Source organism: Chelonoidis abingdonii, chromosome 9 (assembly GCF_003597395.2).
Source record: "Chelonoidis abingdonii isolate Lonesome George chromosome 9, CheloAbing_2.0, whole genome shotgun sequence".
Lineage (NCBI taxonomy): Eukaryota > Metazoa > Chordata > Testudines > Testudinidae > Chelonoidis > Chelonoidis abingdonii.
Window position 1 is genome coordinate 80,210,378 of NC_133777.1, and position 21,257 is coordinate 80,231,634.

Consider the following 21,257-nt stretch of genomic DNA (forward strand, 5'->3'; position numbering starts at 1 on the left):
AAGGAGGGGCAGGTCACAAGATCCACATTGACTACTTATCAAAGAATCACAGTTACTTCAAGGCAAGTAACTATTTTTCCTTTTTTGAGCATGTGTCAGTGTGGATCCCATTGTAGGTGATAGGTAAGCAATATCCCCTCTAGATGACAGAAATGAGGAATATCAGCTGAATCAGTCAAACAATGATTGAAGTACCGCTCTCCCAAACTTGGCATCCCATGTCAAGGGCACAGGGTTTCTCACAGGCCAGTGGTTTGCTCCACATGCGTAGCCCTGCAGATCTCAGAGATCTGAATGTTTTTGAGGCAGGCGATAGATACAAATTGTGCTGTGGTACTATGTATCTTGATATTCAAAGGGAGAAGCTTGCCACCCAGCTGATAGCAGGTGAAAATGTACTGTGTAATCCATTCGGAAATTCTCTGTGAAGAGATAAGTTGGCTTTTAAATGGACCAGAAATGGCAACAAAGAGCAGAGAGACCAATGAAAAGACTTGGTCTATTTAAGCTAATACATCAAAGACCTGGATACATGCAAGTTATACAGTTTCTTCATTCCGGCATCAAGTGTGAGAAGAAGGCTAGCAAGGAAGTCACCTGGTTCAAGTGAAAATCCAAGACCACTTTGGAGACAAAACTGGGGTGTGGTCTCAACACCACTGTCTCTATGGAAGGATGTATAAGACAGTTCTGCCATGAAAGTCTGGAGCCCACTGACTGAGCTAAGGTGATGGCCAGAAGACCACCTTGATAATAAGGTGGTATATGAAACAATATGACAGTGGCCCAAATGGAGGCTCTATGAGTTTCAGAAGAACAATATTAAGGTCTCATGAGGGAGCCAAGTCTTGGACTGGAAATTAAAATATGGAGGCAGCACTTAAGGAATTTTGATAACCACTGGGTGTGAAAAAACTGAGTGAGAACACACAAGTGCATACCATATTGACATTGCTGTAAGGTGGATCTTGAGATAATTGAATGCCAAGACCGCTTGTTTCAGGAGTAGTTCAGCTCTGCCTAAGCGGACCAAGAAGGAGAGCAGTTGTGTGCTGTAGGCTCCTGCCGAAAAGCTGCTGGGGCCTCACATGGCCGGGACCGGGCCCCACTGCCAAGCCACCACAGGCCCTTCAACCATGGAGGATGGCAATGACAAACCCCTACTGAGAGAGGAAGACCTCCAAATGATGACCAGAGAGGACACTTGGAGGGAACTCAGCAGTAAACCAATGGCACCAGCAGAGGAACCAAAATCAGAGTAGGAAATAGCCCAAGGAGCAAGCATAGGGGTGCCCACCCCATATGCCACACATTTTGAATTATTGTTTCATTGGACCTTGAGTGAGAATCCAGTGGAGCAAGGAGGGTCCAGGTTCCACTAACCCTGGCCATTGACCCTTGCCACTGGATGACATGAACACAGACACTCACTCCTAGGCGGTACTGCTGGGCATTAACGCCAAAACACTCTCCCCCTCCCTCGATAGATGCCCAAAGCGAAAAATCTCTTCTACTTTAAGCATGTGTCTTCCTAGTGGAGGATTTTCTGCTTTGTATGAGGAGATCAGAATTTGATTCTGACATCTGGGCAGGTCAGGAGCTGAATGGGAGGCCACATGAACAGCTGCAGCAGGACCAACAGATAAAATTGCCTCAGCCAGCAAGGGACTATTATGACGACTGTAGCTTTGTCCCTCCTGAATCCTGGACATTATCCTGGGGACCAGGGAAATTGGTGGAAAAACAGGAATCCTCAAGACCACTCATGGAGAAAAGGCCTGAAGGGGAACATAATATTTACCTTTGGCTCTTCTTGAGGTGGGCGAAAGGGATGAAAGAGTCTGCCGTATTGACATAACGGGCTCTAAGACTGCATTATCAATGTCCTGGTAGTAGCCAAAATGTCAATGAGGCAACGGGAAGACTCCATAACCACCTCCATCTGGATCCCCAAACCTGAGGCAACCCTCTTCAATAGCTCTTGTTGTGCTCCGCAGAATCACAGAATATCAGGCTTGGAAGGGACCTCAGGAGGTCATTTAAAACTCCCTGCTCAAACAGGACCAATCCCAAGACAGATTTTTGCCCCAGATCCCTAAATGGCCCCCTCAAGGATTGAGCTCACAACCCTCGGTTTAGCAGGCTAATGGTCAAACCACTGAGCTATCCCTCGCCCACAATCAGCTGGAGGTGGTAAGATGCCTCCCAAGGAAACTGCCTCAACAGGGAAGGAAGACAATGAAGTCAGCACAGTTTGAAGCTGTCCTTCCTCCATTAGCTGTTCAGCAGGCTCCTCCTGAACCACTTCTTCCTGTTCTGCGCCAGGCCCAGTATCAGACTCACAAACAGATGGGGCCTGGTGAGTACAGTCTTCCCTAGGACACAGAGCAGGAATAACTTGTGTAGGACCTGGAAACAGAAGGACCTGGAAACAGAGAAATCCCCCCAGTTTCCAAAACGCCACTGGACAGGTGTCAGGTCCAAGGGATTCCCTGGCCACATGCCTGATCTGATTCCAGCTGCAGGATCTCAAGGTAACCCTGGATACAAACACCCAGAGGTAGAATAGCGCAGCTCCAGGGTTTGGAAACCTAGGTGCCAACATGAGATGCCAACTTCAGATTCACGCTTTCCCTTTGATGGTGCTGACGGGTATGAAACCTGAAGCACAGGAAGTTGTTGTAGTACCAACTACTCAACTGATGATACTGGTGCCTTTCAGTCGTTGGTAGCAAGAGCACAGTATCCTGCTCTGCCAGGGATATCAGTACTGACAGAGTCAGCAGATTTCTTGCTGCCACAAATGCCTCAAGTATGGTTGACACCAAGACAGTCTTGGGTTGTTTTGGTACCACAGAGGAAGAAAGCTCCACTTTAGTCTCCAGAGTCAACAGTGCCAGTTTCTGCACTACCTCATAAGACAAGTACTTGGATTTTGGCTGCACTGTACTCTTATCCACATGTGTAATAGATTTAGGTGTCTGCAATCTTCCTCTCTCGGAGCTTCTTAGGTTCCAGAGAAAGAGAGTAGTGCCAGGTCTCAGGCTGCATAGGAGGAGCATTCCTAACAGAAGTGCCAAGTCATGGCAGCTATGCTCTGATGGAGGTCTCAAGGCCACCCCCATGGAAAAGCTTCAGCCTGGCTTCTTCTTCTTCGGCCTAAAGTCTTTGTAAATTGGCAACAATCCTGAATATGAGTTTCCCTCAAACACTTTAAGCAGTTGGAGCACAGGTCACTAAGGGGCACTGGCCTACAACAAAAGATGCAGGGCTTGAAGTCCAATGACTGAGGCATCCCTTGCTACCATGAAACAAAAAAGTGAGATCTGGGGACCGAAAAATAAAACTAATCTTACACTTACTAAGTAACTACAAAACTAGATAACTATTTACAAGAAATTTACAATTTACACTGAAAACACTTGCTGAGGCAAGCCAAGGAATTAGAATGACCATCATGGGTGGTAAGAAGGTACTGAGGGGTTCTGAGGCAGCTGGACCCTTTAAACTGGCATGTAACAGCACAGCATGCTCAAGCCACCCTCAGTAAGTGTGTGCGCACTGAGACTGAAATGCACATGTGCAATCACTCAAAGAAGAATTTCCGATCTCGCATGCATGAGGTACATGCCTACGTCCACACAGACACATTCAAATAAGAACCTGTAATGCTAAACAGCTACTTAGTCAAAAAATTTAAAATACTCCTTTGGGTTTTAGATCCTCCCCACCGCCCCCCATTGTTAAAGAGATCTTAATTCTACCATTCTTGTTAAATTATGGAATTCCAGGGAGCAAAACTTTACCTAATAAACTGAAAGTATTATAATTGTTATGATTCAAGCATTCCCTCAGAAAAATATTTTAGTTTTGAATGCATGTGATGTCATTATGGTCCAGTGCTAATCACTGGGTCAGACTGTGTTCTCTGTAACACCAACGGACATCTGGAGTAATTCTATTAAAGTCCTTCATCAGACATCTTGTAAGAATTATCTGGCTATGGACATTAACAGTAATTTCAATAAAAGCTGACTTTGCTACTTGTGCTAAATTGGTATGTGCATGATCTTTTGCCTATATCTATGGTGTTATGTAAATTCATTTAGATGTAATGTGTATGTACAGCTCACACCACACAAGTATTTCTTAAAAGTTTGTTCCAGGATATTTTCATATATTTTGGTTCATTTTTGCTAATTGGGAATATTACTTCAAATGTCTTTCTAAAGATGCTAAATTCTTCTACATGCATTTCTTTACAGATCTTATCTACACTATTTTATCAGGTATGACTAATGGAAAAAAACCAGGATTTAAATATACTGGATTTTTAATCAGACTTCAAATATTTATCGTAAAAACTGTCAAGTGTGGAATATACCTCAGGATACCTGTTCCCCAACTCCTCTTCAGAAATATAGTAGCCAAATTAATAAACATGCCCTTAGACATCCTCAAATCTCTTGGTTGAGATTTCTAAGAATGTTTAGAACAGCATCTAAGGAAGTTGCCTCCATTTTTACTAGACTTTATTCACTGAGAAATCTCCCCTACATGCTGTGGATATCACTTCAAGTCTCAAGACTGCACTGATTCCTTTGTAATGTATTTTTTCAAAAGAAGTCACTGAAGATCATATACCATTAGTACAGTAGGACTTGGTTCAGTAATTTTGGTTGTATGGCTAAGAAATGAGTTTGTCCATTCTTTGCTCTAAGTTTCTAACTTAACATGCCTCTATCCTGTTTGTTTCCTAAAATAAAATTTTCATTTTCCAGTGGGACGGAACCTAATGAGGCGGCTTAATAATAGTTCCCTCACAAAATCCTAAATTAGATGTTTCCTTACTCTCACCAACTGAACAGAGAATGCATATGACTGAACAGAGAACAAATCTTTGATTGACATCCAACCCTGATACCACTTTTAAGGCTGCGCATAGTAAAGATTACCTTACATGAGTGCACAGTAAGGGTCATAAGGCTCCATGTTTGTCATGGAGGTCATGGATTCTGTGGCCTCTGACTTCTGCAGCAACCAGTGAGGATGGCCCGGGAGCTGAGCAGCTCTGGCAGCCCCTAGACCAGTTCCACTGGCCGCTGCTGAGGTAGTCTCGGGCCCCGCTGCCCTCCCACAACAGGAGTTTGGGTGTGGGGAGGGTGCAGGGCTGGGGTGCAGGGCAGTGCTTAGCTGGGGGAGCTTCCCAGAAGGCCAACAAGAACTCCCCTCCCTCCTAGCTCCATATGCTGCTTCCACTCACAGGCACTGCCCCTGCAGCTCTCACTGACCACAGTTCCCAGCCCATGGGAGCTGCAGAACCAGAGTTTGGGGCAGAGTGGAAGCAGCACATGGAGCTTGGAGCTGGAAGTTGCTGCTTCCCAGGAGCCAGGTAAGAAGTCTGCTCCAGCCCCGCCCCCTTCCAGCGCCCACGGCGCCCCCCCCTTCCAAAGTTTTAGTCAGGGGTATATAGTAAAAGTCCTGGACAGGTAATGGTCCGTGAATTTTTGTATACTGCCCGTGACCTGTCCATGACTTTTACTAAAAATACCTGTGACTAAAACATACTCTTAGTTGTAAGTTTCATAAATTGTGCCTCTTGAATTTGGGTCTCTCTTGTATACTTCAGTGGGACCATACACATGCAGAGGACAGAATAAGGCCCTTTGAAAAAAGCAGTCATGAAGAACATACTCCAGAGGTCTAGCCTACAGATCCCACTTTTGTTTACGCTAAATAAAAGAAGAAAATATTTCAAGAACTAGGAGGGACTCGCACAGCTGTCCTGACTTTCCACAATTTATCCCTTAACTAGCACATAGGTTGAGGTTTTAAGTACAAAATAAAATATGCCTCATGAAAAGATAATGCCTAAGAAAATACTTTATTATAGTCCTACATTAAACTGGAGACATGCAACATCAGTTATTTCTAAGTGTGAAATATTTGTGAATTTGGTTGTAGATGTTTTTTCTTTTTTATATGAATATTTTAAGAAAACTAATATATTTTCACATACAAGCAGCTGTACAACATGACCGATACTGTAGATAGGTAAGAAAGATTTTAAAACTTACTTGAACTAAAATTCTTGGCCTCTGAGGGGATGGAAAAGGAACTTTGTGCATAAAATGCGAAATATGTCTGAAGAAAAAGAAAATATTGACTTTAAACATAATAGAAATCACTACTTGAAAACTGTTTGTGAATGCTGTACATCACTTCAAGCACTTATTGTAGGCAACATGAAAAGTGGCCATATAAAAATGGCACAATCTTGCTCAGTACATTGGCTCCCTGAATATATTCAGTCATATTTGCTTATTTGAATGACGAACACAAATTGTTGATATTTATTACTCTTGTTAGTACTACAGAGCCAACAGCCAAGAGAGAGTGAAGTAGATTCAATTTAGGTTCTTATTATATCCTGATCATTGAGGTATTTGAACCCCTTTATGCAATGAAAACTCTTATATTAATTCCTTCTTGTGAACCAACTCACCTGGTTATAAAATTCCAACCAAAGAAACACTGTCTTACACTTTTGCAAACCCACTGAAGGCGATAGGATTACACAAGCATCACAGAAGGTGTAATTTGGCCTTCAAAACGTATATTGCTGATGTTGGTGTGCAAGATGACAGCAACTCAGGGCATATTTCAGACTCCAGGGTTGAGTTTGCAAGTTGGCAGTTACAAAAATCTTTCCATTTGTAAACTAAAAATATTTTATCTTGAAATCTACCGTCACTTTTCAGAGACTACCGTAGAGTTGCCAACCTTCCAGGACTGTCCTGGAATTTCCGGGAATTAAGATTAATCTTTAATTAAAGATGTCATGTGATGAAACCTCTAGGAATACATCCAACCAAAATTGGCAACCCTAGAGACTAGCTAGATTTCAGTGTCATAGTTTTAGTCTGTTTACTTTGTTAACACAATTTGTAAATGATCCCTGCACAGTAACATTAGGTAAAACTATGAGGTTAATGAACTGCTTGATTTTCAAGCTTTCAGACACCAACTGTACCTCAAGATCAGTGATGGGGGAAGAAAAAAAAATTAGGACATTAGGGCTCATTCACATTGTCGTGTCAAATGCATGACTATAAATCCATTAATTTTTTTAAACTGTAAACTAAAACAAACTACTTTTTTCTAAACTTTGCAATCCTGGAAATTGTTCAAAATGGAAACAGAAAATTCTGAGAGCGCTTGCAAAAGTTTTATGCATTTCACAAAAATACTTGGAATTTTCAGATTCATTCATCTCCATATTGCACATGAAACTAAAGCATATATTGTACTGAGATTTCCTATTATTAGCAGCACTGGAAGAGCTTCATCAGTGTTATTCTCAGAGGCTAACATAAAGAAATGGATTTTGGCATAAAAAGGCTGCATTTAAACTGCCAAAGGGTTCTCTCTCTGATCCAGCAAACAGACAGGACCTTCTGTCCAAGAGGGACCCTGACCTCTGCAGAACAGTTGGAAATAGTTTAGCTACTAGGGCCCCAAAAGACTGAAGGGTGACTCTTGTTAGGTTTAGTGTGTATTTAAATCTGTTTGTGATTATGTTTTCTCTGTAATTATTTTACTTTAAGAATAAATGTATTTGCTTAGAAAGAGCTGTGTGATAACTTGTAAGAGCTGGCAAAACTGTTAATAGCTCTCTCAGAGAAAGCAAAGCACAGGTACCGGCCTATAGGTAAACTGGCTTGCTGGGGATATCACAGTGTAGGCACGAAGCTGTGCATCCTTAAAAGCCCCAGTCAGGAAGGAGAGACACATAGGCCTCCACTCAAGACAGAAACCACCCAAGTGGGTGCCCTCAAGGAGTCACAGAGGGGGAATACAGGTGCAGTTACCCTAAACTGTGAGAAATATATTTACATTAAGAATTTTATAAAATTACATTGAAGTTTAATTGGAAAAAAAACTGTGCATATACAGGCACAGATTTTAAAAGTATTTGCATTGCTCAGCTCTGCATTGCAACACCCAACTGACTGAAGGGCTCATAAGTTCTAGTTTCAAAACCAACTTAAGCAGTTAGGCGCTGAAGAGACTTCTGAGTGCCTAAGTCACTTTTGAAAATAGAACTTCAGAACCTAAGTCAGTTGGATGTTACAATGCTGAGAGGAACAGTGTCTAAATATCTTTAAAAATCTGAGACACAAGTTAGGTGAGGTAATATCTTTTACTGGACCCACTTCTGTTGGTGAGAGAGACAAGTTTCTGAAAGCTTGGTCCTATAAAGCTGGTCCAATAAAAGAGATTACCTCACCCACCTTGTTTGTCCAATATCCTAGGACTGACATGGCTACAATTACACTGCATTTAAAAATCTGGGCCATAGTCAGAACAAAGCAGGTATCGGCTTCGATATTTTCTGTTATGCTGTAAACTTCACTTAGCCTAGAAGTGTCTCCCTCAGGTATGCCTACACTATCGAGCCCATGATAGCCTATGATGGCTATGTCAGCATAGCCATGCTGGCATAGCTCCCTATGTGATGCAGCCTGCACCAACAGAAGGAGTTTTCTGTCGGTGTAGCAAAACCACCTTCCCAAAAGACATTAATTATATCAAAAGAAACCCTCCTGCCATCGACATAGCCATGTCTACACTAGAGATTGTCAGAACCGTTATATCAGTCAGGTTTTTTCACACCAATTACCAACATAGCTACGGTAACATAACTTAAGTGTAGATCAAGGCTTAATCATCATTCAGATTATAGATATTACTCTTTAGTATAGGTAGTCATATCACACTTTAAACGGCTAAGGATTATTCTGTCTTGTGTTAGAACTGAGTTTGACAGATTGACCCTTTGGAATGAGTAAAGATACTATAAAACTAACTCCTTTATTGTCCTAAACATGCACATGTGAATAAGCATTTTTATAATCTTTTTGACCAACTGTATTTGACAATAGCACAAAGGGTTTATAATCTTAGTTCTCCTAAACAAAATGTTTACAGATCCTGGAGCCACTTAGACAATCTTAAAAAGAAATGAATGGCTTAAGTGGTACATAGAGAGGAGATCAAATACATTATAAAAACAAAAAAAAGAGGTTTTTAAAGAAAGGGTACATCAAAGAGAAGTTTATCCACAGGGAAAAAATGAACATTTGATTCACCATAATAGCAGAACTGAGAATTAAACACAAAATACTTTAATATATCAAAAAGTCAATCAATTATCAAAGTAGCATTCACAACAACTTGAATTATCAGCAAGAATTCTTCTGTGAAATAACTTACTTCTCAATAGGCAAGACATGAGGACCAGAGATGGAATAACGATAAAGAAAGGTAAGAAACTTCTTGAAAGCATCAAAAAAAGGCCAGTGAGAGAGCAGACAAATGCATTTGTTAGTCTGAACTGTTTTGGAGTTATCCGACTTCCCATTTCCAGTAGTTCCTAACCCTAACTGAGATTTCTGTTTTTCTGTGAGATTCTCCTCAAGATATGGTTCGTAGAATTGAATAGCAGCACCATATACCTGGAAACAATAATATAGTCGATTACAGCTACGTACATTTGCCTTAATCTTTAAAGCAAGCCAACATATCCTAAACTTGCAAGCAAATCAAGAGTATTCTATAGTGTGATAAATTGGGCATATGTATCTTCTGAAATTTATTTAAAAACATTCTTATGATCACATATAAACCAGACCCTTTTAAATGAATTTTAAAAAAACAAATATATAGCCCTACGTGAAAAGGCAAGTTAAAACAATTGTCCTTAGGGTAGACAAGGAAATAATGATACAGCTGTCTCTGTAACTACCATTTAAGCTACTTTTGGGGTTGCTCTATAAGCAACTCAAAGTAGTAGACAACTCTTCAACAAAGCCCTCCTGAAATCCATCTTATAGTACGTGACACACACATGCATAGGAACCAGGTTGTTCCCATGCCTACCATGTGAAAATCCTGGCTGCATCCATGCAAGTTTACTTTACTGTCTTTTAGATTTCTGTTTTCACACACTAATGTAACTGAAAAAGAGGGAGGAAGGGAATTTTGTTTTAGGGGCTGATCCAGAACCCACTGAAGTCAACAGAAAGACCCACTGTTGTCTTTAATAGTCTTTCAGTCAAGCCCTTAAAGAACAGGATTCAAGTTTTTTTTTTTAAGTTATCTGTGTGAATGTCTTTTATCATCACTCTAACAAAAGTCAAATTGTGTTACAAAATGTTTTACTGTTAGGGATATAGTTTTCTTGTGCTTATAATCGGTTATTTTTCCGAACATTAACTATTCAAGGTCACAAAAAACAAAAACAAAAAAACCCACAAAATTTAATATTTGTTAAGTTTTTCAATACCTTTTCAGCTGAAGCTCCAGTTAGTACAAATGTAGAAAAAACTGGTAGGGGGTATTTACTATTAGATGGCCAACACTCAATAGTTGCACCCATGGGTAGACAAAAAAGAGGCACTGATTCTGGTAATGGGAATGATTCATAGTCTTCTTCAGGATATCTGCATATTAAACCTATTAAAGCAATTGTTAAAAAGGCAGTTACAGAACAAATCCTATGCTAGAAGTGTATGTGTGTATGACCTGATCTGACACAAACACATTAAATTATATAAAAAGTACAAATTCACGTCAGGAGGTCTAGAAAAAAAGTTTCAAAATGTCAGGCCTAGTATATGATTGTCAGGTTAACAGCGCAATTCCAAAGAACTAACAGAAATTACATGGCTAAGCACAATATTATGAATTACTTGATTTTCTAGGTACTACACAGTAAACAATCTTATTAATTTTTCTTTTTCCATACCTACAGGCTTAAGTACATTTTCATCTATAAATAGTATAGTATTTTTATCACAAATATCAATGAACAAATTAAATTTCAGATCCACAAAGAAAAAACTGTGAATGTGATGAATCAAGGTAATAAGTCTTGGAATAAAAATCAGTCTTCTAGTAAGATTGAACTATGCGTTTAAAAAGAACTAGAGAAAAAACTTTAATGGTAATTATATTTTTAAAATGACATTAAAAGCCAGAGAGCTCTTCAGAGGATATAAATGGGCATAGCTCCATTGACTTCAATAAAGTCATGCTGATCTATACTAGCTGAGGATCTCACTAAGTTTTTAAGATATATGAGACTAACCATTTTTATTTCTAGCTACAACTTCAAAATACATCAAGTTCTAGAGCAAAGGTTTTTCAACCTGGGAGTTCTGAACAGGAGTCTGGGAGTTGCAACCACCTATCCTTTCCCTATTTCTAGACAGTTGGGAGCGCTGGGGGTCACAGTATGGAAACAACTGAGAACTGGTGTTTGAGAAATATGAAACCCTATGATACAAGGCTAGTCTCAGGAAGTATAATGCACTGTAAGTTAGCAAAGAGTATTTTCCGTCAATCAAATTTAACAGTAAAGCATTTGTGTTTTGTATATACAAAACTCTGTGTAAATTTATTACTAGAGCCACAAAATATGTATGTCTTTTTTTACATTAGTAAGAACCTATTAGCCACAGGCCTAACCTACACTAGCATATGTGGGGCATATTCTTACCACATCCTGGTAAAAACACAAATGCATTTAAGACTTAGTTCTGCATTGTGAAAATCATTCCCATCTAATGCTGACTTCAGTGGGAATCAAGGATTCTTATCCCCATGCATCATCAGGCCCTCAGTGAATTATATTTCCTCCCCAAAACAGGAAAAATAATGAAGATTCAAAATACGGTATAATTGAACAGATCTCAAGCCAGTTGACCTTCAGTGCACTACGTAAGCCTCTTCTATTCCCTTCAACTTCTGCCACAGGCAGTGTGAATGTGAAATAAATATTTCAGTATTGAGTTCATTTATTCAGATATGGTCAAGAAGTCTTGGTATATGAACACCTCCTACTGTAACCCTGAGTGCATGACAAAATGAAAAATCAACTATGTTTTAGTAAATAAAACTACAAGACTATTACAAAACATCAGGTGAAATCTTGACTTCACTGAACTCAATGGGAGTTTTCCCATTGATCTCCATGGGGCCAGGTTTTCAACCCAAAAGGTAATTACAGTACCTTTGCCATATTCTGCAACAGAAATGGTAATTTGCAGTAAAACTATCTGAGCACACTACAATGAATTAAAAGAAACCCACAAGATGACTAAGCCTATATTTAATACAGATGTTTAAAAATGAAAGACATAAATCGTACAAGATAGTAGTCTGGATTTTTTTTTAATTTATTTATTAGAAAGCTATTTGGGTCAGAGGCTTTTTTATTTATTTATTTATTTATTTATTTATTTTTTACAGTGCCAAAGACAATGCCTGTAAAACTCTGTCAAGATGAAGGTATGGCTGAGTGTACATACCAGTAACTTGAGAGCAACGAAGCTATAAAATAATTACTCACCAGCTTTATATGATATGGTATTGGTTTTTGCCACAGACTTTTTATAACATAGGTATACTGCTGAGCCCCACTGTAAAAAACACAAAAGTCAACACATTCTTATTGATTTACTTGACAAGGTGTAAAGAAAAAAGAAAAGAAGAAATACAGTGAAAATAACTAGTTTAGGGAAGGGTCCCTCACAACTCGTCATCTTTTATATAGTCATGTCCTAGGAACATAGGAATTACCATATTAAATCAGACGCAAGGTCCATCTAATCCAGTATTCCAATTCTGATAGCAGCCAGCAACAGACGATTTAGAGAAAGGAGTAAGAACCACACAGGAGAACATGTGAGATAATTTGCCCCTCATATTAGGTCTCCTCCTAGCTTTTATAATTAGAAATTGGCTTAAAACCCAAAGCATGAGGTTTAATACCCCTTCCTAATTTTGTTTAGCATTAACTGTAAAACTCTAGATATTCTTGTTACCATACGCATGTCTAATCCCTCTTGCTAAACTCTTGGCTTCAGTTAGGCTACTATACTCACACTTACAGTCATGCTGATTTCAATGGCCTGGTCTACACTGGAGGGGAAGAAATCGATCTAAGATGCGCAACTTAAGCTACGAGAATAGCGTAGCTGAAGTTGACGTATCTTAGATCAACTTAAGATTGATTTACTTCACATCCTCGCGGTGCGGGATCAACAGCCGCCGCTCCCCCGCCAACTCTGCTTCTGCCTCTGACCCTGGTAGAGTTCCAGAGTCGACGTGGAGCGCGTTTGGGGATCGATGTATCACGTCTAGATGAGACACGATACATTGATCCCTGATAGATCGATCACTACCCGTGGTGGGTAATGTAGACATGCCCAATGGGAACTACTCACATAAGTCAATATAATACCATGATTTCACCCATAAAGTAATAGATTTTTCTCTGCGAGCTTTTCCGCTAATCATGCTGAGGCACAGTCTTTTAACGGGCTTGTCCACTTAACCTGTAATTTCACACTCTGAAACATTTTTAGCACAAATGTCATAATATTTTACAATTTTCAAACACTAGTTCTCTTGTTGGTAGTGATTTTTTAAGCCACAATGATTATCACTTTTCACTTAATAGAAAGTGTTTTCATGCCCTAACTCCTAAATGGACATGAAAAATAAGAAGAATGAGAAGGTCTTAGAACTAAAAGAGCCAGGTTTGCTAATGTATGTATGGAGAACATAGAAAATCTTTCAAGGAGGAAAGAGAGAAAGCACACAAGTTAGCTCACTGGACATTTAAGTGCCAACAACGCAGAGTCAACCCAGTGACTTTGGTAGAACTAAAGGAGCAATTTTAAAGTATCTGTTCTTTGATAAATTTCAGTCACTAAGACAACATTGAGCATTAAAGGGACAATCAATTAAAAAAAACAGAAATAATGTTTTTAAAAATCTGCTACTGTTAAAAGTAATACCAATAATTACTTTAGCACAGAGATCAGAAAAAGTGTCTGATTTTTCAGTGTTTTTTTTTGCATATGATAGCATTCAGTGTACAGAGTCAATATTTTTTGCCTGTTTGTGTGGGATTTTTCCCCAAACGAGCAGTAGAGAAGAAACTGAAAAAAAAGAAACAAACAGGAAATGTAGTTGTAAAACGACAAAAATTGGCAATGGGCTCAGAGAAACTACTTTTAAACTCGAAACTGACAAGATTTCAATGTTTTCCACCACTGTTACTTGACCCTACATGCTGATTATTCACAATACAAAGTAAGCCACATTATACTCAAATTTTAGCAGTCCTCCTTTCTGTTACATATTCATTGGCCCATGTTTAAGACTGTAATATTGTACCTGAAATATGGGCACTGGTACCCAGTATTTCCTCAAATCAAGGAACTAAAACTCACCTCCTTTAACAGGAGTGGAAAATCCGGTCTTACACAGATGTGTAACCATCAACTCTTTCAGAGTCAACTGCTTTTAAGTATTTCTTTGCTGTCATACCAACATATATCATGCCAGGCAACAGCAGGATTACAATGTGAAACAAAGGTCACATTTAAAAATAACGAAAAGCCTTTCAGCCCATCTTTATGTGTCTACCCAATCTGCACGCTCAAACATGGATTTTCATATATGCAAAATTTGGAGGCATAGTTTTACATTACATTTTTGAAAATCTGATCACAGCACTCCTTCTTCAGAGTAAAGAGTGGACACAGCATACAACAAATGTTTGGCTCTTATATACCTGCTGGAGCTGTTTCTGCACTGTTAGCTACTATTTAAGGGCCTGAAGTGAATGATAAAATGTCCACTGATGGGAGCAGGATCAAGCCCTGAACATCAAACTACATAAAGTCTGAGGCTTTGTCTACAAGGCACAGCAAAAGTGCGATAGAGGGTTGTGATTTGTAAAATGCACTAATGCACTCTAACTGCCTCGTGAACACCCTGCTGCATGCTCTAAAAGCTACTTAGTTTCTGTTAACATAGATCCTGTCTGAAACGGGACTACATGAACACGAACTAGGTATCTTTTAGAAGGCACCGCAAGGTCTACACAGGGCAGTTAGAGAGCAACACACTACAGCAACAATCTACAAATCAGATGCCAGGCGCTGTGTAGACAAGCCATTAGAAAGTTCTCACATCTGGAAAAAAAAAAAGAAGGAAAATTGCCTGACTACAAGCCACAACATGAAAAGTAGAATAAGCAGCATAACAACATAGACTCAGAAGGTTAACAGTCTGCTGACAATTATTAATTTAAGCTTCAAATAGTTAAGTTATCAACTATCATAACGGCAGTGTTACTCAGTTTCTGGATTAAAAGAGAGTGTTATTCTTTGAAGCAGCTGCCCCAAAAAGGATCAAAACACTGCTCAGAGAGAATATACACCTCTGCAACATTAAGCAATAAATGAGCTCATCCTTTATTCAAAAGAGTCACTGTCAAAGTTGGTAGGCTCAGAATGACCTATTTTTCTTTTTAGTAAAGTCCATTAAATTGTTTTTCTCTTTACTACTATCCAGAACATACACCACATACAAGATCCCGCCCAAATCAAAATAATTATAAATAAATATACTAATAGCTATCTTTACACCATGCATATCACTATGGTATCTGAGTACCTTTCTGGACAATAAACTAACAAAAAATAATAAGAACTTAATAGTAACATATACCAAATAGTATTCAGTCTGTAAGTTTAAAAAAAGTATGCAGCTGTTTAGTTGCGTAACAGAACTAATAGATATAGAAGCAGGATGCTTTCATCCCTTCACAAGTGTTCCATATTCACCACTCGCATTATCCACACAGACACAAACTTTGGCATTCTTTTATGCAGACACTATCAAATTTTCCACTCATCTCAGGAACAGAAGATTTACTGAACAACTAAAGCAAAAATTTATTTTTGCCTTTTTAATTTTGCCAAGCTGCAGTAACAATAGAAATATAATTATAATATTTTGTGCTCATCAACTTTATGCCAGACTTAGACATCAGTTAGTACCTACAGAGAAATGTGGTTGGCATCCATGACCAGAACGATGAATATAATATAATCTCCTTTTTTTTTTAAATTCAGCTAGTGACTAATTTTTTTTCTTAAATATTTGTAAACTGGCAGACAAAGACTCAGTTTAGTTCTTGAATTGATTAATGAAGCCTGTCTTATTTAGGTAATTAAACAGAGCCTCTACCGAAATAGGGATCAAAACAGCTAATAATTTTCCAACTTGGTTATTGCTAGCAGTAGTCTAACATTGAACAAGATTTTCTTCTGAGCTTTGTGCTAATGAAACTGCTAGAGAAGCTACCTCCACTATCTACTCATCCCTTATGTAGTCTATGGCATAGTTTTGTAATATGGTTAAAAGACAGTTCTCAGAGTTAGAAATCCCATTCTATATTGAAGGTAACTATGTTGAAAATCTCACTATGTCTGTACAGGGGGGAGGGGGCAATAGCTTAGTGGTTTGAGCATTGGCCTGCTAAACCCAGGGTTGTGAATTCAATCCTTGAGGGGGCCAACTATGGCCCTGGGGCAAAATCAGTACTTGGTCCTGCTAGTGAAGGCAGGAAGCTGGACTCAATAACCTTTCAGGATCCCTTCCAGCTCTATGAGATAGGTATATCTCCATATATTACATGGCTGTACAGTTGTACAGTCCTGACCTAAAGCCTACTGAAATCAACATATATAATCCAGCATTTTTAAGACATTCCCACATAGGGACAAAGGAAATGTTACCCCCTTTCAAAAATACCTTTTAATTACTTGCTAGAGGTAAATCAGTTCAATTATTCACCAGCATCTCCCAAGGATTCTTGGTATAAATCCTCTATAAACATTAAAGCATTAAATGTTAACTGAACAAATCCAGACATGTAATCTTACCATACTGTTATTAAGATTCTTGTCAACCTTGCAGAATGTATGTGGAGGGCTCTCTCCCTTACTCGGTATAATTATACATATATCTGTGACAGCCAAGGTGTTTTGGGTCATATTTTCAGAGGCTCTTCGGTAAGTGATGTATACTCTTTGTGATGAGGCACTGCCACTAATGTTTGCAGGACGACCAGATGGAGTGGTCTGAATGATTTCACAGCCCTGTATTAATCTCTCTTTCCCATCATATAAAACCCTGTATTAAAAAAAAAAAAAAAAAAAAAGGGCAAAAGTAATTGTTTAAACACAGTGAAGACTGATCCAGAACTCTAATTTAAGACTATATGTTTAAGAACAAATCCTGCCATGCCTCTGATCAGAATAGATTTTCACTGAAAAGAAAAGCTGCTTCAGTTCACAATATATATAAAAACATGTTCTAACAGGAAACTTCCATTCTGATGCTAGATTCCCATTTTCTTTGTGTATAATTACCCTTTAATGTGTATTCACGTGCAGTTTTCAACCACTAAAAGCCTCCTAAGCTGTAGCTAGACCTCTCACTGTTGTATCTGTGCTCATAATTCAATAGAACACTATTCATGACATATGGGAGAGAACCATCGTCCAGTGTCTTGCACACGATGTCAGGCCTTCTTTGGTTCTATTCTCAACTCTATTACTGCTTTATTATATGATCCTGGGCACATCACTTAGTTTGTTCCTCATTCATGTGAAGAGGATTATTGCTGTCATTAACTAACGGCTTTTTGACACCCAGCACCAGACTTTTAATGAACTGTAGCAGGGTCACGCAGCGTGTTAGTACAGAGCAAGCTGGTGCACTGTAGCTTCACACCTCAGCTTACTGCACACTAACTCGCCACACAGACAAGGCCTAGGAGCCAACATTTACTACGTATGATGTTTTTCTACAATATAGGCCTGATCTAAACCCAACTGAAGTCAACAGGACCCCTTCCTTTGATGGCTTTGGATCAGGTCCTACATGTGTAAATACAGCAAGTTCTTAGTACTGCATATATTTTTGTAAAACTTGTACTATTTGTTTGTTAATCATTAGTACCACTTAAAATTACTAGAATCTATAGCACTAATAAAAAAAATTACTCACCCCAGATCAGTAAGTGGAGGCTTGTCCCTTCCTCTCCTGTAGCAAAGGAATATCTGTGGACCCACAAGACTCCCATTATTGAGATCTGCTGATAGTCCTGATGGAGTAACATCTATGCATTTATATCCCTGAGGCACTTCCTCCCCCAGAGATTTAATAATTACTGTCACATCAGTGATGGGTTCTTTTGGTTTAGCTATTTTATGGCAAGCATCATTGAAGTGGATTTCTTCTTCTAGTGGTTTTGAAATATCTGTCAATCCTGCTACAACAAAGTAGTCAGCAACACGAACGCCTTTGTCTTCCATCTTCCATCACAGAAAGTTGTATCTAGTAAGTAATAAATATAGGCATGTTTTTGGAAATAGACAATTCTCAAATATGTAAGAAAAGGACATTAAGCAATAAATACCATCACTATAGCTATATATTTAAAAAAAATCAAAAAGTTTGCATCATAATATGAACTACAAGCCATAATATGGAGTATACTAAAAAGAGACAGACACCTAAAATTAACTGCTGTAACATTTTTCATTTCTAATTACCAGTTTGCAACACTTAAGAATTCTAACATTTCGTCTGTATTGATTTTTAGCTCATACTATTTGACACAGATTTCTCTCTCTCTAAGAAAAGGAGAACTCATATGGCCTCCTTTTGTTACTTATATACTAGTGTATCAGTATCATTAGTGAAAGCAAGAACGTGCACAGTTTGGGGAATAGCTCGTTAGTTAAATCCTGCTGAGGAGCCAAATGTCTGTGCTCACATATTTCAATATGTAGCACAAAAGTGGATTTATTTGTGTATAACCTATGTCAAATAATTTAAGTTTTAAACATATATACACGGGCAGGAAACGTCCTTCATCGTCTAAACACAGTAGGTTATATATTTGAAGTCTATCACCTTGCCCATCAGATCTTACAACATAACCAGGATTAAGGCCAGACCCTGGAAGGAATATTTTGGTGTGCTAATAACTGGTACCAATTCAGTAAACGATGCAGCTCCCTTGGGTCTGTATTCACACTGAGTATCCAGAATACAACTAAGTTTACTGTGCAGCTGGAGAGGTGAGTTTTCGGATGACGTGCAAAACCAAGAACCTAAACATCTAGCCCCTTCAACAATCAAATGGTCAGGACAGAAGAATTAAATCAAGATAACATGAAATTTTTCATAACAGTGGGGGATGCTAATCCTGTTGTTCTGGCCAGATCCCAGTTTGGGAAATTAGTCTACCTACCTAAACTCCTCGTTATAGCAATTGAATAAGGAAATCTTCATATCCAGTCCTAATTTGTTTTGCATAGTATTATTTTGCAGTGTTTAATTAGCTGTCATTTTCTACCCTAGGGCGGGTGAATTTTAGTGCAGAATGAAGTGATCCCTGCAAGGTGAAAGGATAACCTGGAAATTAAGTCCGGGGACTAGATGTCTGGAGATTTAGGTTCTATTCCCAGCTTTAAGCCATAGACTCCTATATGACCTTGGGCAAGTCATCTAACCTCTGTGTGTCTCATTGTCGCTATCTGCAAAACAAAGATATTAATACTGCTGATGGGTCATTATGGACTATCATCATAAACCTTTGGGAAACTGTCTAAAAAACATTTATCATAGTCACACTAGAAGTCACCCAATGCATGCTGAAACCTTGCCGAAGCTTGTTTCAAGAACTAGACTTCTGTCACTTTGTTCTGGGGCTGTGAGGGGAGGCATGTTCTGAAATTACTCAGATTACTTCAGATGACTAGAGAAAAAGAATCATAACAGGAAAACCACCCCCACCATCCACTTGACCAGAAGAGAAATTCAAATTCTTTTTTCCCTCTCCCATCATCTTTTCCGTGTTCAGGTGGAGTAAATGACTTGATCTATTTATAAAGTTGCATGTAAACTGAGAATATTTTGGTTGTATGCAATGTTGTTGTAACCATATTGGAAGAGCTCTGCAGAAGCTCAAAAGATACCACTTCACCCACTTTCTCTCTCTAATCTTTTGGTCGTAATTTCCATAGTTTAAACAAACTTTAAACTTTGTGAAACAAAGTTGGCTGTAACTTGCAATTTTTTCTGCATACTGAGTAAATGATGTAAAAGAGTTTAAAGTCACGTATGGTTACTAAGAAACTAATGCCCATAACTTCAATAAAGAATCTTGAGATATGGCACTTCGTAGTAAAATGCAATAGTTACATCTAACTAATCCTTAAAGTACCTAGACAAGTATTGACCTATATCAGAGAATAATTTTTTTTTTTTAGTTCAACCTTCAGGACTAATTTAATAAAATAAATCAGGTTTCCAGTATAAATAATAGAATCAGGAGAATAAGAGAGAAGGTATTGCTAACAAGATATATATGAAAGTAATGACTCTATAAGCTCAGTCAGAACCTGATGCTGAAGGAATTCATCTGAGGAGTTACAATTTCAACAATAGTGTAATATGTGCTGTATCTGATGCCCTCAATAAAACCAGTACAGGCTAGCTACAGTACTTAGAGAGATAAGGCGATTTAACACAGTGTCTCTAACCTCATTTAATTTCCAAACACTAATATTTTGCAGGTATGCAAATTCAAATAAAGTACTGTATATATTGTGATACTATCATCCTCTATAAAACTTACCTACTGTATATTAAATGTTAACCGGAGATGAAAACTTTCTTTTACCAAGTAGCAGCCACTCTGAACCAATGAATGAATGATTGCAACATTTTTAAGATCCAGTGCACAAATATGTTTTCATCAGCTTAAAAACATACAGAAGAGCTTATGCAGTTGCCTAAAAACATCAAATCATTTTTTAGAGTGGACTGAGCAATGTATCAAGAGGAAAATGCATGCTTCATAATGGAGATCACAAAGTAATAGTGGTCAAACACAGTCACCAGGTAAATAATAGAAAGGATTTCTTGAAGAACAAAGAATAAAAGGGTTACACTGAACGAGGCAAGGGTCCTGTGGGTGGAAAAAATAGTATGTGAACATGAATTAATGTAAGTAATGTGATCATATAATTAATGCATACGCACAAAGGGGTCATATTTAAGGTTGCATAGGACTTAATTCTGGCATTTTCTACCTTTCAAGTGCTTGACTTTGCAAACTTAACAGCCTTTTAACATAGGGGGGGTTTGTGTGTGTGTGTGTAATATTATAATCATTTGTAATGCATTTTGAGATTTAAGGTACTAAATGATATGTATGCTACACAAGGCTATTAATAAGCTAATAAAATCTCATCAGCATATCCTAGTAAATTGATGTTGCTGGATAGACTAGAATGAAGCTACATCGCACC

General features: G+C 38.5%; 1 protein-coding gene across 1 annotated transcript in view; it reads right to left on the reverse strand.

Annotated features, from left to right (window-relative positions):
- Positions 1–21,257, reverse strand: part of DENND4A (DENN domain containing 4A) — a 92,829-nt gene that overhangs the window by 57,086 nt on the left and 14,486 nt on the right. The window contains exons 2-7 of the mRNA XM_075069064.1: positions 17,941–18,270; positions 16,812–17,061; positions 12,416–12,485; positions 10,349–10,518; positions 9,277–9,518; positions 6,078–6,144 (exon numbers count right to left, since the gene is read on the reverse strand). Of these exons, the coding sequence (XP_074925165.1) occupies positions 6,078–6,144; positions 9,277–9,518; positions 10,349–10,518; positions 12,416–12,485; positions 16,812–17,061; positions 17,941–18,248 (1,107 nt within the window). The 5' untranslated portion in view covers positions 18,249–18,270. The remainder of the gene's footprint in view (positions 1–6,077; positions 6,145–9,276; positions 9,519–10,348; positions 10,519–12,415; positions 12,486–16,811; positions 17,062–17,940; positions 18,271–21,257) is intronic.